Source organism: Podarcis bocagei, assembly GCF_964188305.1.
Source record: "Podarcis bocagei genome assembly, chromosome: 10".
Taxonomy (NCBI): domain Eukaryota; kingdom Metazoa; phylum Chordata; class Lepidosauria; order Squamata; family Lacertidae; genus Podarcis; species Podarcis bocagei.
The window spans coordinates 19237933-19254583 of record NC_138135.1 but is presented as its reverse complement, the minus strand read 5'-3'; the positions used below and the strand labels follow the sequence as shown (position 1 = coordinate 19254583).

The window sequence follows — 16651 nt, the reverse complement described above, 5'->3', positions numbered from 1 at the left end:
CATTGTTGGATATCGGGAAGTTCTGGGGTAGTTTCTTTAGAAGGTGGATATTACTATTATTTTATTGGGGAACTATTCATCCTTACCTCCCCATCAGCAATCTGCCATTTGTGTGATCTAGGCTGAAATATACTCAGAGTCGAGTGTGGATTTCATGCTCTTTATTCAGCTCATAGTAGTGAGGAATGAAAGTTCCCCCAAAATATCTGCTTCATATACATTATTTACACAATGGGCTGCACATGATTGGCTGATTCCGGGATTCTCCTGTAGGCCAATCAGGTTGCGGATTCACTTCCACCTGGAGCTGGATTGGGTGGCTCCTGTGGACCAATCAGACTGCTGCATTGTTCTAGGACCAATCAGACTGCTGCATTCTGAATCCTATTGTTCTAGGATCAATCAGACTGCTGCATTTTGGATCCTATTGTTCTAGGACCAATCAGACTGCTGCATTTTGGATCCTATTCAACTCAGTACATAACATAGGCCATGGTCTCCTAATGAAACCATGTGTTTATGCTCAGTCTCCCTTGCTATAAATGAATTATGTTACGTTTGCTGCTTTGGTCTGCCCATATTCTTGAGTTATTTCTAAAGTTGCTATTAAAACTGAAAGAATGCCAAAGCCAAACACAATTTCTTCTAGTATAGGAAGTTATTTTTGAACCATTACTTGTCCTTGGAGCCATGGAAATAAATTCCATTGCCAGTGGGTGACCTACAGTGATGGGAAAAAGGACATTAGACATTGAAGACATTTCTCTTAACCTCTTTCTGTAGTTTCTGTGCGACCAGAAAATAATACCTCTTATTTTAATGCTATAGAGGAGCGGTTCACAAACTTTCTATTCCCATGATCCACTTGAGAGAGATGAAAATTCCTGAGGGCTGCCCATCGCAACATGGGGTGGATGTACACACAGGAAAACCCCCACTATAAATAAGTCATAAATTAAATTGTTATAATAAAAGAAAAAAACCCTATGTAAAATCTCAAAGATAAGTTTTGTGCTCTACAGCACCACCTGGTGTTGTTTGTTTACAATGCATTTCAAATGCTGTTTTCTGACTAATGTAGCTGAGTCCATGGTGGTGCAGGGGCAGAGCCAATTACAAAAAACATGGCAGGTGGAGGTGGAGATCGGCACAATCAGCTCACAACTACAGATATCACTTTCTATTGATATCTACTCCCTCTTTAGAAAAGTGATTTCCTTGTTGCAAAGTGTCCCACAACTTTAACTTTCCTCAGGCTAAGTACAGATACTGGCTCTGGAGGTTTTGTGACTTATTCTCCCTGTTTTAGGCAGAATTTGCTGATCCAAAGGCTTTTACTTTATTTTTTTCCCTCCCTGCTGCTTCTTTTTTTTTTTTTTAAAAAAAACCCTAATCTCCTAATGTCTTCTCCCATTCTCTTATCCCCAGTACAGTGGTACCTCGGGTTAAGAACTTAATTCGTTCTGGAGGTCCGTTCTTAACCTGAAACTGTTCTTAACCTGAAGCACCACTTTAGCTAATGGGGCCTTCGCCATGTGATTTCTGTTCTCATCCTGAAGCAAAGTTCTTAACCCGAGGTACTATTTCTGGGTTAGCGGAGTTTGTAACCTGAAGCGTCTGTAACCCGAGGCACCACTGTATATTATTATTTTAAACAAACATCACATTCATCTCTCTTTCTAATTTATTCTCTTCATAATTTCCCTCAACACCTCCTTTGTGCCTTTCCCCTCAGAGGAGGGACACCACCTCCTTTCCACCTGCTTCCTCCCTGAACTACCCTTTCCCCTTTGGCACCTTTACTTAATGTGTGGGGCATTGCTGGAGCTGTCCTCAGTCCATGCAAAAAGCTAAGGTGCGCCCAGGGGACAGGGCAGGTGAGCAAGGAGGCGCTGGGCAGGATGTGACTTTGAGCACACCTGAAAGTGGCCCGAGATGACACACACACACACAGTGCTTTTTTTTCTAGAAAAAGAGGTGCATGAACTCCCACCTTTTGGAGATGGACAACCCTAAGTTGTTGAGCCTTTTTTTCTTTTTTAGAAAGCCAATTGTCGTGATTGGCTTTGGAGTTATTGGAAGCAAAGCTGATCTTAAACTGTAGTTGTTGTTTAGTCGTGTCCAACTCTTCGTGACCCCATGGACCAGAGCACACCAGGCACTTCTGTCTTCCACTGCCTCCTGCAGTTTAGTCAAACTCATGCTGGTAGCTTCGAGAACACTGTCCAACCATCTTGTCCTCTGTCGTCCCCTTCTCCTTGTGCCCTCCATCTTCCCCAACATCAGGGTCTTTTCCAGGGAGTCTTCTCTTCTCATGAGGTGGCCAAAGTCTTGGAGCCTCAGCTTCACGATCTGTCCTTCCAGTGAGCACTCAGGGCTGATTTCCTTAAGAATGGAGAGGTTTGATCTTCTTGCAGTCCATGGGACTCTCAAGAGTTTCTTCCAGCACCATAATTCAAAAGTATCAATTCTTCGGCGATCAGCCTTCTTTATGGTCCACTTCCATACATCACTACTGGGAAAACCAAAACTTTAACTATACGGACCTTTGTTGGCAAGGTGATGTCTCTGCTTTTTAAGATGCTGTCTAGGTTTGTCATTGCTTTTCTCCCAAGGAGCAGGCGTCTTTTAATTTTGTGGCTTCTCTCACTATCTGCAGTGACCATGGAGCCCAAGAAAGTAAAATCTCTCACTGCCTCTATTTCTTCCCCTTCTATTTGCCAGGAGGTGATTGGCCCAGTGGCCATGATCTTCGTTGTTTTTTTTTGATGTTGAGCTTCAGACCATATTTTGCGCTCTCCTCTTTCACCCTCATTAAAAGGTTCTTTAATTCCTCCTCACTTTCTGCCATCAAGGTTGTGTCATCTGCATATCTGAGGTTGTTGATATTTCTTCTGGCAATCTTAATTCCGGCTAGGGATTCATCCAGCCCAGCCTTTCGCATGATGAATTCTGCATATAAGTTAAATAAGCAGGGAGACAATATACAGCCTTGTCGTACTCCCTTAAACTGTAGGCACTTTTAATAATAACCCTCAGAGTGCTTAGTCATCTCCACAATCATTTTTGTCTGCTTTAACATTTTGCAATGTGCAAAGGGGGAATCATATGTTCTCTGAGCAACAAGATGGATTGTATCCCTTCAGACTTCCGGGTAAGTCTGCATTCGATATGTATGCATGTGTGTGTGTCTCTATGCTCTGATTAGCAGCACCTGTTTCATCCCCTACCCCCCCCCAAAAAAAAGGTCTTCCTTGTAAAATAGTTTGCTTTCAGAACAAATCTCCCGAACGCCCCTCAGATGAAAAAGCTTTCCATGAGCCGTGAATGATCCGCAAAGCTCCTGAGAGTGGTTTCATTTGGAAGCAGGTAGAATCCCCAATTGTTGAGATGATTTTGTTGTTGCTATTGTTGCTTTTAACGTCTGTCTTGGTGGAGGAGAACACCAAGTTTTCCAGTTGCACAGAAGTCTTTGTGAGGCAGAGGGTAAATCAGTCAGTCAGTCAATCAATCAATCAATCAATCAATCAATCAAAGCATAAGAACAAGAACAAGAATAAGAACATCTAGTCCGGCATCCTGTTTTCACAGTGGCTAACCAGATTCCTGTGGGAAACCCGCAAGCAATTTCTGAGCCCGAGAGCACGCACGCCCCCTGCAGTTTCCAGTGACTGGTACTGTACTTTGAAGCATCTCTGCCTCCATGGCTAGTAGCCATTGAAAAGCCTGGCCCACTATGAATTCATCTAATCTTCTTTGAAAACCATCCAAGTTAGTGGTCCTTACTGCTTCCTGTGAGAGGGAGGTCCACCATTTAACTATGTGCTGCATGATACCTGTTCTGAATCTTCCAACATCCAGTTTCATTGCAGACCCATGAGTTTCTGTTGTTATGAGAGAGGGAGAAAAACCTGAATTGGAGTGGAGGTTGGGTAAATATTTTGGAGAAGGGTGAATCTCGAAAGATGACTGCACAGTCCAGGAAGGGCGAATTGCATAGGTTTGCCTCTAAATGAGAACGGAAGCAAATTCCCCCCCCCCCCCCATTCCTGCACCATGCCTTCTGGCGCATTTTAGGATACTTTCTGGGTAGGTTCCCAGCCACTGCTGTGACCATCACCACTACCAGGTACGCGCTTCTGGATCCCTGAGACTGCCAGCAACCAGAGCTTCAAGTCCATACCTTTGAGGTTGTCCTCCAGTTGGGTTTCTGGAAAATTCTAGAAGAGTAAAAACTATACTTGTGGTTGGGAGTGTCTGAAGTGGTGAGCCTGCTCTCTGCCGGCTCCTTGTACAATTTAGGACCATGCACAATGCCGTTTCTAAATCACAGGGGGAGCCTCTGTGTATAGAGCAGGATCTGTGCTTCAGACCTCGTCCTCAAGCATGCAAGTGGTGGAGATGCTTGGTGATGGGGCAGCTACACACTCCCCCTGAAGGCCCAAATAAGCCTCACGCTGCTGTCTTTTCCATTCCACATGAAGGCATTGTTAATTCATTTTACACAAAGGCATTATTAGTCATCCCCCCCCCCAAATAAATATCTGATGAGATCTTAGTACAGTGGTACCTCGGGTTACATATGCTTCAGGTTACATACGCTTCAGGTTACAGACTCTGCTAACCCAGAAATAGTACCTTGGGTTAAGAAGAAGAAGAGGAGGAGGAGTTTGGGTTTGATATCCCACCCTTCACTCCCTTTAAGGAGTCTCAAAGTGGCTAACAATCTCCTTTCCCTTCCTCCCCCACAACAAACACTCTGTGAGGTGAGTGAAGCTGAGAGACTTCAGAGAAGTGTGACTGGCCCAAGGTCACCCAGCAGCTGCATGTGGAGGAGCGGAGACAGATTACGAGACTACCGCTCTTAACCACTACACCACACTGCCGTGGGAGAGGGCCATTAAAACTTTGCTTCAGGATGAGAACAGAAATCATGCTCCGATGGCGCGGCGGCAGCAGGAGGCCCCATTAGCTAAAGTGGTGCTTCAGGTTAAGAACAGTTTCAGGTTAAGAACGGACCTCCAGAACGAATTAAGTACTTAACCCGAGGTACCACTGTATTGATTTTAGTATCCTGATTTTGATCATGTTCCCCACCCCAGCCATTTTAACATTAAAAAATATATTTTTAAAAGTGTAAACTGCCCTAATATTTTCTGCAGAAGGGTAGCATATATGTTTAACAACAACTCTGATTTGTATAGCCTCACTTTGGGCCAAACTCTATGACTCTATGTCCCTCATGGTCCCTCCCAATTCTATGAGAGAAAGAGAGAGAGAGAGAGAGAGAGAGAGAGAGAGAGAGAGAGAGAGAGAGAGAACTAGCTAACTGAAGCCTTGCTGAACTCAGTGGTACTTACATACAACAAGATTGTACTGGTGAACTCTATAAATGCTAAGTATTATATAGGAATTTTGTCCCTGTCTGTATCTGGCCACCCTAACTCTGAACAATCCCCACACCCGTCCTCAAAGATATTGTAGGCTGCTGACTGCATCGCATGGAATTACTATTTTCCAGAATCCCCCCTCCCTGGGTGAAAGGTTAGCTCAGAGGATCATTGTTTGTCTTGTAAAATATACTGCTGAAAGCATGCAGCTAGCTGAATTAATTAGTGTTCCTGCTGGAATTTTACCTTTTGCATTTCCTGGCTTCTCGCAACTGTCCTTGCGCATGACCTTAATGTTTTGTTTAGCGCAGAGTTCTGCAAGATGCGAGGAAAAAGAGAGGGAAAGAAGGAGGGAGGGTGTCAGCTGAGTGATAAAAGCATTCATAAAACAAGCTCATTCACAGGTGATTAAGGCTTTTATATAGCATTTTAATTAAAAACCCAGAAGCGGGTTTAGTGCTGCCGTGGGAGAGGGCAATTACAACAAGCTGTCAAGTGCAGTATACATAGGGTATGTTCAGACATAACACGTATCCATGGATTTTTGTTACATGAATGTGCACTGAAGGGCCTGTGATCTGTGGCTCTTTCTTTTCCCCTGCATGGCAAGATACCTTCTTTCCAATCCTTACTTGTCACAAACCATAGTTTACAGTTTTGTCCAAATGGACAGAAGACGGTCAGTGCTTGCTTATGAACCAGGAGGGAATATTGTTGAACATGGGGAGTGAAATATACTCGGAGTCAAGAGTAGATTTATTCAGCTCTTAGTGGTGAGGAGGAATGGAAGTTCCCCCAGAATGTCTGTTTATATCCATTATTTACACAATGGGCCCCACGTGATTGGCTAATTCACCTGTAGGCGAATCAGGTTGCGGATTCACTTCCACCTGGAGCTGGATTGGGTGGTTCCTGTGGACCAATCAGACTGCTGCATTCTGGATCCTATTGTTCTAGGGCCAATCAGACTGCTGCATTTTGGATCCAATTCAACTCAGTACATAACAGGGAGGAAAGTGAGAGGTGTGTGGATGAGCCCAAGGTTCCTCAGTGCTTTCTCACAGAATGCCAAACCATGGCTTGGTGTTGCGTCCAAAGATCTCCACAGATATGCACAAATTTATGTCTGTTTCACAGTGACAAGCCCATTCAGGAAAATCACTTGAAAGCTGATTTACAATTTCAATTAATAAAGCCGGACTGAATTTTCTGAAAACAGTCAGGAAAGAGCGGGGGGGGGGGCAGATGCAAGACAGGATAGAATAGCTGGATAGGATAGAATAGCTTTAATAGCTGGATAGAAGAGATAGAATAGCTGGACAGGATAGAATAGCTGGACAGGATAGAATAGCTTTAATAGCTGGATAGAAGAAGGATTTCAGCAGGTGTAGCTTGTCACCTAGTCTACACAATTACTAAAGGTGCATCTGGCTGCTGTGCAGTATTCTGGATTTGCTGCATAGATCTGTTCTCAACAGAGCAGAAAAGGAATTGCTAAGGCCACCAGGGTTGAAAGTGGTTTCTCTCTTATCAGACGTGAAGGTTGGGGGTGAGTATGAGTTTGTAACTTACCAGCTTTGCCCAATGCACAGTGAGTTTGCTCCACAGCCCTGGTTTTCCAGCAAACAGGCCCTTGTAAAACTATATCGAGTTGAATGGCATTTAGGGTTGTTGTTGCTGTTTTGCCTGGGATTGCCATGCCTTGAAAGCCTTTAAAGGCACACACAGAAGAACGAAGGGATGGGCTGAATTCAAACAAAACTTCTATGTTCACATGAGCTAATGTGTTTATTTTAACTGGCGTCCCAAATGAGCTGTTCTATTTGGGAAAAAGCAAGCTGCTGGATACATATCCTTTTTTAAAAAAATGTGGTGCACAAGTTCAGTATCTTCAATGAACATGGAAACATAGTCAAGTTTACAGTAAGGACTGCATACATGGTTACATGAAAGGAACACGGAGGGAGAAGTCAGTCCAGAACAATTTTAAATGGAGGGGTTTCTTTTTTTATTTTCTTTTTTTTTGAGCAGGGTGATAGGATGATAGATGCTGCCATTTTGTCTTGATTCCGAATGCCCCTTTTGCAATGCAGTACATTTTGCATTGTGGGTTTTTGACTGATAAACCACCACATCACACTCAATTTCATTCATGAAAGTGGGTTGTGGTATGACACAACAAGGATTGTCAATGGACCTGTTATCACTCCCCTACCCTTTTCCACTCATGCATGCTTCCGTTCCCCTATGATTCACTGTGAGGTATGCCAAAATACTGCCAAATATTTCATTACGCGAGCAAAGCACCCACAATATGGGTTTCTAGGGCTGCAAATGGGTTGTGTTTTTTTAATGGGAATTATCAGCACAGAAATGAGCACTAAACTTCTACTACATTCTGCTAGATTTCCAGAAGCACATTTTTGTGTGCGCTATTTTGCCTAATATAGTCACTTTTGCAAGCAATTTCCCCTGTTGGGATGCTTTTTGTGTTGTTTTCAGTAATATATGCATTTTTGTTCCCACTTTAGTCTAAAATACACAGTCTGTATGCATTTTCTGATTGGAGGACTGCATCACAAAATGAGGAGGGCTGTGAGTTTTGAAGGACAGCTGCATTTCAGCTTGTGTGTGGGTCTCGAAAGTGTGAGCTGGGTAGGTTTTCATTAACATTTAGACCAAGCTAATTTCTCCCCCTGGTTTACATGTAGCACGCCAAAGGGTTAAACAGGTGCCTCTGCGTGGTTTCAACCACTTCTCAGTTTCTGCAAAACTTGTCCCTGTTTATAGCAGGTCTGAACAATGGCCAATGACCCTCCCTCCCTTGTAGTCTTCTGGAGAATTTTTCACTTCCAAATATTTCTGAACAGGTTTTGATAGAAAACAGATTTATTTGTTTTCCTTCCAGACGGACTAAGAATATCTAATTCTTTTAGATATTGCAGAAGAATGCTTGACATAGCTATAAATTCAGGGTGCCAGTTTAAACAACCTAAGCTCAAGTCAGGATTGCTGCTAGTTTGCTCGACTTTTCGGATGGTGGAGGGGGGTGGGGAAGGGAGAATTGGAACGGCTCGCCTGTCTTCTTCCCTGGGGTCGCTTGCTTGTGGTTCAGCAGATGCCATAGCATACACACAACTGAAGCAATACATTTTATACCCTCAAAGGCCAGAACGTACGGTGCGCTTGGAATTGGCCATTTCACATCCTAGACGAGGCTATGCATACAAGCAGACCCAGTCAGTCTCATGCCTCCGCTAATAGCAGCTGCTAAAAGAGTTGGTGACCTTCAGCTGTGGCCACTTTAACCTCCACCATCATCCCTCAATTTTTTCTAAGCTGTTTTTGGGCACTGTGAATTGTTTACAATATGTGTCCACTTCCTCCAGATCCTTTCTGCAGCCTCCTTAAGCTTTGTAGTATTGCAGACCACAACTCTAGCTTGTATCATCTTAATGAAATCTTGCGTGCTCTTACATTTCAACTTTTGGGGGGTGAGCAGCATGCCTTCCCTGTGCCCCGATTTCATTATTCTAATAAGCATTTAAGGCTACTGTAGAGACTAGGATTCTTTTTTAAAAAAAGATCTTGTGATTCCCCCCTCCCCATTTTGTACTTTTCATATTAAAATTTTGCTACTTAAAAAGAAGCCTAGTAAAAGAAAATGAGTGGTGTGATGTCATTCCACTTCACCCTGCTGTACCCTCCACTCAGAACCATCAGTTTGGCTTTCGGAGGGCAAGGGGAAGGCTGACTGAGATGTCTGCCATATATTATGCTGGAAGTTACCAAGTCTATGGCGGGTGGGGAGATTAGGACATGAATCAGCTGCCGCCACAAGTCCCCAGCAACTTCTAGTTAGGGCCTGCATTCAGGAAGGGGGAGACATTTGATGCAGATCATGTATAAAGGTAAACTGCCCAGTCAGCACTTTGTAGAAAAGATACAGAAGCCAAAATGCAGCCATACTCTGAGATTTGCACACTTTTTTTGGAGAATAAACCAATTGCTATACATTTTGGAAAGTTGCATGTTCACTGTTTGTTTGAATGCCTCTTAAGTGATCATAAAGAAATGTTAGTTTCCAAGATCAAGGCGAGGGCTTTTGCCTATGTTTGGATACAGCTGGGCCCCATTTTGAATCAAGATGGTGGACCGAGCCTTTCAAAACCGCACTGATTTTAATCACTGATTTCATAACTGCACCAATGTTTTGGTTTCTTAGAATGCCCAAGCAATGCTAGGCCTGAGGCTGCTTGTATAGTATATAGCAGAACATACCCTTAATCATTGAATACTATGGGGGGTGGGGCGCGATATGGACTGCGATCCTTGAATGACCATTGAAGTGCTGCAAGCATATATCTGTTTTCATGTGTATGGCAGCGCATGGGTGCTTGGATGTTGATAGGTTGGCACAGCTCCACATCACTGATATGTTGGCCATAGAACACTGCTTTGAAGGAAAGGGACCTAGGAAGGCATCTAGTCTACCCACCCTGCTCCGAGCAGCTTTTGCAGCGTAGAGCGCAGCTACAACATCCTGGCAGATGGACCCTTAGCCTCTGCTTAAATAACCCCAGTCAATCAGAATTGATCGTTTTCCTCCCATGCCTGCATTCAGTGTCTCTGCAGTGTCATCATTTGGCCATTAGGAACTTTCAGCATTTGTCTCCCATCGTTTGCTGCTCCTTGCTTTGGCAGAAACAAGCTGAAAACAGTTGCTGCAGTTTCCAGATCTAAAGGTAAAGGTAAAGGGACCCTTGACCATTAGGTTCAGTCGTGGCCAACTCTGGGGTTGCGATGCTCATCTCGATTTTATTGGCTGTGGGAGCTGACGTACAGCTTCCAGGTCATGTGGCCAGCATGACTAAGCCGCTTCTGGCAAACCAGAGCAGCGCACGGAAACGCTGTTTACCTTCCCGCTGGAGCGGTACCTATTTATCTACTTGCACTTTGATGTGCTTTTGAACTGCTAGGTTGGCAGGAGCAGGGACCGAGCAACAGGCGCTCACCCCGTCACGGGGATTTGATCCACCGACCTTCTGATCGGCAAGTCCTAGGCTCTGTGGTTTAACCCACAGCGCCACCCACATCCCATTTCCAGATCTAGCTGAGCACAATAGGTTTGCCAAATGCTGTGATGTTGTTGTTGTTTAGTCATAGAATCATAGAATCATAGAGTTGGAAGAGACCACAAGGGCCATCGAGTCCAACCCCCTGCCAAGCAGGAAACACCATCAGAGCACTCCCGACATATGGTTGTCAAGCCTCTGCTTAAAGACCTCCAAAGAAGGAGACTCCACCACACTCCTTGGCAGCAAATTCCACTGTCAAACAGCTCTTACTGTCAGGAAGTTCTTCCTAATGTTTAGGTGGAATCTTCTTTCTTGTAGTTTGCATCCATTGCTCCGTGTCTGCTTCTCTGGAGCAGCAGAAAACAACCTTTCTCCCTCCTCTATGTGACATCCTTTTATATATTTGAACATGGCTATCATATCACCCCTTAACCTCCTTTTCTCCAGGCTAAACATGCCCAGCTCCCTTAGCTGTTCCTCATAAGGCATCGTTTCCAGGCCTTTGACCATTTTGGTTCCTCTGGACACGTTCCAGTTTGTCAGTGTCCTTCTTGAATTGTGGTGCCCAGAACTGGACACAGTACTCCAGGTGAGGTCTGACCAGAGCAGAATACAGTGGCACTATTAGTCGTTTAGTCGTGTCCGACTCTTTGTGACCCCATGGACCAGAGCACGCCAGGCACCCCTGTCTTCCACTGCCTCCCGCAGCTTGGTCAGACTCATGTTTGTCGCTTCAAGAACACTGTCCAACCATCTCATCCTCTGTCGTTCCCTTCTGCTTGTGCCCTCCATCTTTCCCAACATCAGGGTCTTTTCCAGGGAGTCTTCTCTTCTCATGAGGTGGCCAAAGTATTGGAGCCTCAGCTTCACGATCTGTCCTTCCAGTGAGCACCCAAGGCTAATTTCCTTAAGAATGGATGCGTTTGATCTTCTTGCAGTCCATGGGACTCTCAAGAGTCTCCTCCAACACCATAATTCAAAAGCATCAATTCTTCGGCGATCAGCCTTCTTGATGGTCCAGCTCTCACTTCCATACATCACTACTGGGAAAACCATAGCTTTAACTATACGGACCTTTGTTGGCAAGGTGACGTCTCTGCTTTTTAATATGCTGTCTAGGTTTGCCATCGCCTTTCTCACAATATCACAATGCTATGATATTGTGTGGTTATTTGTTCTGGGTGAGAGCTTTGGGGGGTGGAGCTCTCTGCCAGAGGGCAGAGCCTAGAGCAGTCTTTGCCAACCTGGTGCTCTCTGGGTATTTTGGACTGCAACTGCAGCCAGAGAGTTACAGTTCCCAGAACACCCTTGCGAAGAAGAGTGAGTACTTGTTATACCACTCAGGGAATTGTAGCTCCAGGAGCGGAATAGGAACTTCATAATTACTCTCAGCACCCGTAAGAAACTAGAGCTCCAATAATTCTTTGGGGAAAGCTGTGACTGTTTAAAAGGGTATCATGGTAATGTTATGGGGCTTCCTGCTGCCGTTGCGCTGCCGCTTCATGATTTCTGTTCTTGTCCTGAAGCAAATTTCTTAACCCGAGGTAATATTTCTGGGTTAGCAGAGTCTGTAACCTGAAGCCTATGTAACCTGAGGTACCACTGTAATAGGAAAATATTTGATGGTTGTCCAGCTCCCCTCCTCCACCTTCGTGTGATGTGCCCTTCAACTTGATAAGCATGGCAACAGTCTTCCTGTTCAAATATTAAGGAAGGCCTCTGCATAGGTCTCCCCTCCTCCTCCGTCTCACTTCCACCAAGTAATCATATGTGAGCAAACCCTATATATACATATAATCAGCAGGCAAGCTTTAACTAATTCCAGTTTTCTTTTTGTCTCCTTAAAATTGCACTGCGCATCAACCCCGTGTCCTCCCGCCCCTTCTCTTTCCTCTTTCCTTCATTGCAAATGCCTGAACTTGGAGTAAAGGGTTGGAAATTTTGCACGAGGGAGGGGGGGAGGACTCTTTTTTTCCCTCTCTCCCTTTTAAATAAAAAAAAGCACCCTGAGTGCAGAGTCTAGGCTAGAATTCCAGAGGAAGTTGAGGGCCTCCTGTTCTGCACAGGAAGCAATCTTGGAGCAGGCCTTAAATGCCAGATTCCAGGCAGAGTTTAACTAACCACTGACAGCTCTGTAAACAAAGCAGGGACAAAAAAGAGAGCAGCTTTCCCTTTTCTGGTAGTCATTTTTAAGTTTGGGGCCTGCAGGAGAATTCTCCTATATTTGTCTCGATAGGATATAAACCAAAGGCTGTGAGAGGGCTTTGCATATGAAGGAGCTATAGAAGAGAGCAAATATTTCATGGAGTAAACCCTCAGGAGAAAGGTAGGTGCCTGTTTAAATTGCAGGGATCAAGTTCTGTCTCTTTCTCCCCTCCCCGCCCTTCTTCCCCAAAACCCAGCAAAAATGTGCCAGCCTCCAGCTTTGCTTTCTGAAGAAGGATTTATAGCAAAATTGCCTTTGACTGGGTGATGTTTTAAAACACTAGGTTCTCTCTCTCCACCCCTAATGCCACCTTTAATCTTCCCAAAATTCCTCCTTTTAGTAGTGTGGCTAGCAAGGCAAAAGATCTTTCAAGTTCAGGGTAGCATTTTGCTGGAAAAAGTTGCTTGATTTCTTTATTTACAGTTTTCCCCTCCTCTTTCTCTCTCTCCCTCAAGTCTGCAATTGTATAATAGTGATGTTACAAATTAACTAATATTTCATTCACAGTTCCAGGAACATTTTAACTAATGTTAAAATGTATACATTGCTCATGTTTATTATACCTAGACTGTGGTTCAATAATATATAGTTGTTTTGTCAACTGTTGTGCAATCTTAAGGAATAATAAAATTGTTTATATATTTTTTATTTTTTAAAAAAGACTCTTCCCCCGGTACAAAAAAGCCTTCATATAACAAATAGAAAATGTTCTTGTTTACTTTTAAATCATCTTAATTTCTAGTTAGGGAGCTGAATTCCAAAATGTGTTGCATCAAAATTTTTAAATTTTTATCTCGGTGACTCTTTGGGGATCCAGTTTACTATCAAGGGGAATGTGACAGAGAACTGAATTTGGAGCTGAATTTAATGTAACCCAGTTAATTAAAGGCACCCTTTCATTTCCATGTGTTGTTCTAAGCAACTTTCGCCTCTCTCTTTCTCTTTCTCCCTGAAGTTCAGTCTGATTTGGGGGGTTTATCCAAGTCTGAGTACACGCCATGGACGACTTTGAACGTCGCAGAGAGCTCAGGAGGCAAAAACGAGAGGAGATGCGCCTGGAAGCAGAGAGGTGAGTAATTAAATTTTATTTGGAAATGCTGTCTGCAGTTTTATTTTTTACTTTTTAAAAAAGCCTTGTCTCTGAGACTTCCTCCCGTTAAAATGAACCGAAGAGACATGGTTCAACAGACCGTGCTGCCTGGAAGTTTAAGAAAAGCAACTTTCTTTCTTTCTTTTTTTGCATAGTATGAACGCAGCAGTTCCTCAACCACTAGGCCCTTCTGTGAATTCCATTTGCCACCTTTTGTGCCTTGGGAGGGAATTACCTGAAGGAGAAGGGAGGCAGAAGACAGTTTATAGGCCTTATTAGAAGGGAGCAGAAGAAGCTGGTAATAGCCATGTTTAAAGTGTCTAATTACTGTCAAGTCAACGCAGTCCTGTTTGAGAGCCTACGATGAAATTACAGGGTGTTTGAGTAGAAGCTGGTAGGGAACATTTTTAATGTGTCCTTAACAATATAGTATGCAACAGTAAATACCGTTGCTTATTAATAGTGGATAGAGTGTTTAATTCTAACACATCCTTTCGGACTATATCCTCTGGAACAATTCCTTGCTTGTTCCCTTTGTATGGTACTGGTGGAGAACAAAGCTATTTAAGCCCAAGGTAGGGAACTGATAGCCTGTGGGCCAAATCCACCACCTCCTGGCCCTTAGATAAGCACCTAATCCCAAGGATGCCTGCTTGGCAAATGCTGCAATGCTCAACCACTGTTTCCTGAGCTCAGACCCAGGTAAAGTGCTCTTTAACCACTTATATGCCTACTATGAACTGCAACAGAATTTATTCTGGGTGCTTCCTTTACATCCTAGTGGTGTGTGAGCCAAATAAGAGCTGAGGTGTATTTGGCAAGAAGTCTAAACACACACACACATCAGCACCCCCCAACTGACTGCTGTTATTAGTTCTGTGAAAGAGGGCTTAGTTATTTGCATACCTTCAATTTTTTATTGTGAGAGAAGGCAGCCATTTTGGTTGCCGTTTCGTCCCCCCCCCCCCTAAGAAGTGCTTTTTGCAGGGCTGCAATCTTGTGCGGCACCCCAAAATGTGTGTTTCTGGGCGTGAAGCCCTGATAAGTGCTTTTTTTTTGGGGGGGGGGGTCGCAGCGCGAAATCATGCAAGATCACAGCAACCAAAATGGCTGCCGTGCTCTAGTGATAAAAACCAGGAAGATGGCATCCCAGATACTGGCTTCAAACGGTTGGAGGGTATGCATTTTCGCGTGTTTTAGTTGGCATGGGAATAAGCCAAGTGGGTGGAGCAAAAGCAGTTCGCCTTTCACCCTCATTCAGTTCAGAATATGAGTCTTGTCGAAGAAGATTTGGTGTCTAGGGATTGTCACTGTAAGGAGCTGTTTTGAAAAGCTGCGTGAAATGCCCATTCCACTGTTCACGTGTGTCAGGGGTTCAGGAGCAGAGGCAAGGGCAAGGGAGGAAACAGAGAGCGAGGGGGAGGAGGCAGAAGAAAAGATGAGTGATGACGACGACCCGAGATCTCCGAGTCTTTCCAGTGAATCAGAGGATTCACAGAAAGGAGCACCAGTGGCCAGGGCAAGGGGGGAGTTTAGGGGGGCACCCCAGGAAGATAGAGCCAGAGGGGACTCAGAGGAGAGCAGTTGGAAATCGGGACCAGCGTCACCGCTAGGGAGCAGGGAGGAGGAAGGGCGCCAGGTATCAAGCGCTGGCAGCTCACCACAGGAGGGAGGGCATGAGTCAGGAGTGGCCACACCTCCATCGGGGAGCGAAGAAACGGTTAAGCGGAAAGTGGAAGGTTGGGCGCGTGCGCCAAGTTCAAATGCAGAGGAAGGCGGCGCAGTAAGCAGCCCGGAAAGGGAGCCAGGTCCTAAAGCCCGGCGCAAGGAGGCAGGAGGGTCCGGGTCAGCGTCAGAAGAATCCCGGAAGGAAGAAACCCCGGGGGGCAGAGGGACCCAGAGGAGAACAGTCAGGCGGAAAAGGTGGAGCAGGGCTAGGATATTAAGTTGGTGCACAAGGGGCGGAGAATCAGACGGAGCTTCGCCGATCTAGCTACTAGACGTAGAGTTGCACGCAGCAGCTTGAAAATGGAAACTGTAACTCAATAAAGACTTTTACTTAATGATCGCTGGCTAGCGTGATCCTCTGTGAGCTAGGATCTTCGAGCAGCTCTGACAACGTGTATGAGATTGCCGACTCCTCATTTGGGCCAGCTTGTGTGTGGATGCAAATGGAGGGTGCATGGAAACTCTCAGCTACTTTGGGGGAGGTCCTTGGGCATGATGATCTCTGTGGGATGGGCTTCCCACTCTGAGCAGGCACACTGCTGTTGCCCTTGCCTCTCCCTCTGGACCCAGTTGGCACCACCTCCCAGAGAGAGAGGACAAAGCCTTTGGAGATTACTGTTGCTTCTCCTTGCTCTCCTCAGTTCTTCTGAGATGGCAGCCACACCAAGCAAGGAGGTTGGGAGGCTCCAAGGAGTGGGGCCCTAGCTATAAGGTGGGACTCAGCTAGTGCCCAGCCATGTCTACCTTGACACTGACCTTGCTTCCAGTATTGAGCTGGTTCTCCCTAACCCCAGTTATTGAAGGTGGCATGATGGGACACTGTTGCCTCCTATGACATGTGTGCATTCACCCCCCTACAAGTCTGTGGGCAGAGTTTTGTGAGTTTCTATACTGCTTTAAAATCAGCAGAATTTTCACAATTGGGAAAACATTTGAGAGAAAAGCTCCTGGGGTGATGTTATGTCAAGGCATAGCATTGTTTGAAGTGAGGCATTATGGGAGAACATGGCAGCCCTTTAGGCCACTGAGAGAAAAAATTACTCCTGCTGTTTACACTGAATTTTTAACAACGAAAGGAAGGGGGTGGGGAGCTGCTACTTGTTCCCAGTAAGCCCCTTACCTCTGGCAATGTGGAAAAAATTTGCCCACCCTACCTAGA

General features: G+C 44.9%; 2 protein-coding genes across 10 annotated transcripts in view; one reads left to right on the top strand and one right to left on the bottom strand.

The window, feature by feature from the left end:
- Positions 1-16651, bottom strand: part of LOC308595767 (aldo-keto reductase family 1 member B1-like) — a 319272-nt gene that overhangs the window by 202563 nt on the left and 100058 nt on the right. The gene's annotated exons all lie outside the window — the stretch shown is intronic.
- The window catches only part of CALD1 (caldesmon 1), a 189800-nt gene that overhangs the window by 91274 nt on the left and 81875 nt on the right, over positions 1-16651 (top strand). For 7 of the 9 annotated variants that reach the window (XR_014012088.1, XM_081209946.1, XM_081209940.1 and 4 more), the window contains exon 3: positions 13630-13743. Coding sequence is in view for 8 of the 9 variants with exons in the window: in XM_081209946.1 (XP_081066072.1) it covers positions 13673-13743 (71 nt within the window). In the remaining variant the exon portion in view is untranslated. Of the gene's footprint in view, positions 1-12515; positions 12795-13629; positions 13744-16651 lie in introns of those variants that run through there. The other 2 variants (XM_081209944.1, XM_081209942.1) reach the window with 2 other exon arrangements.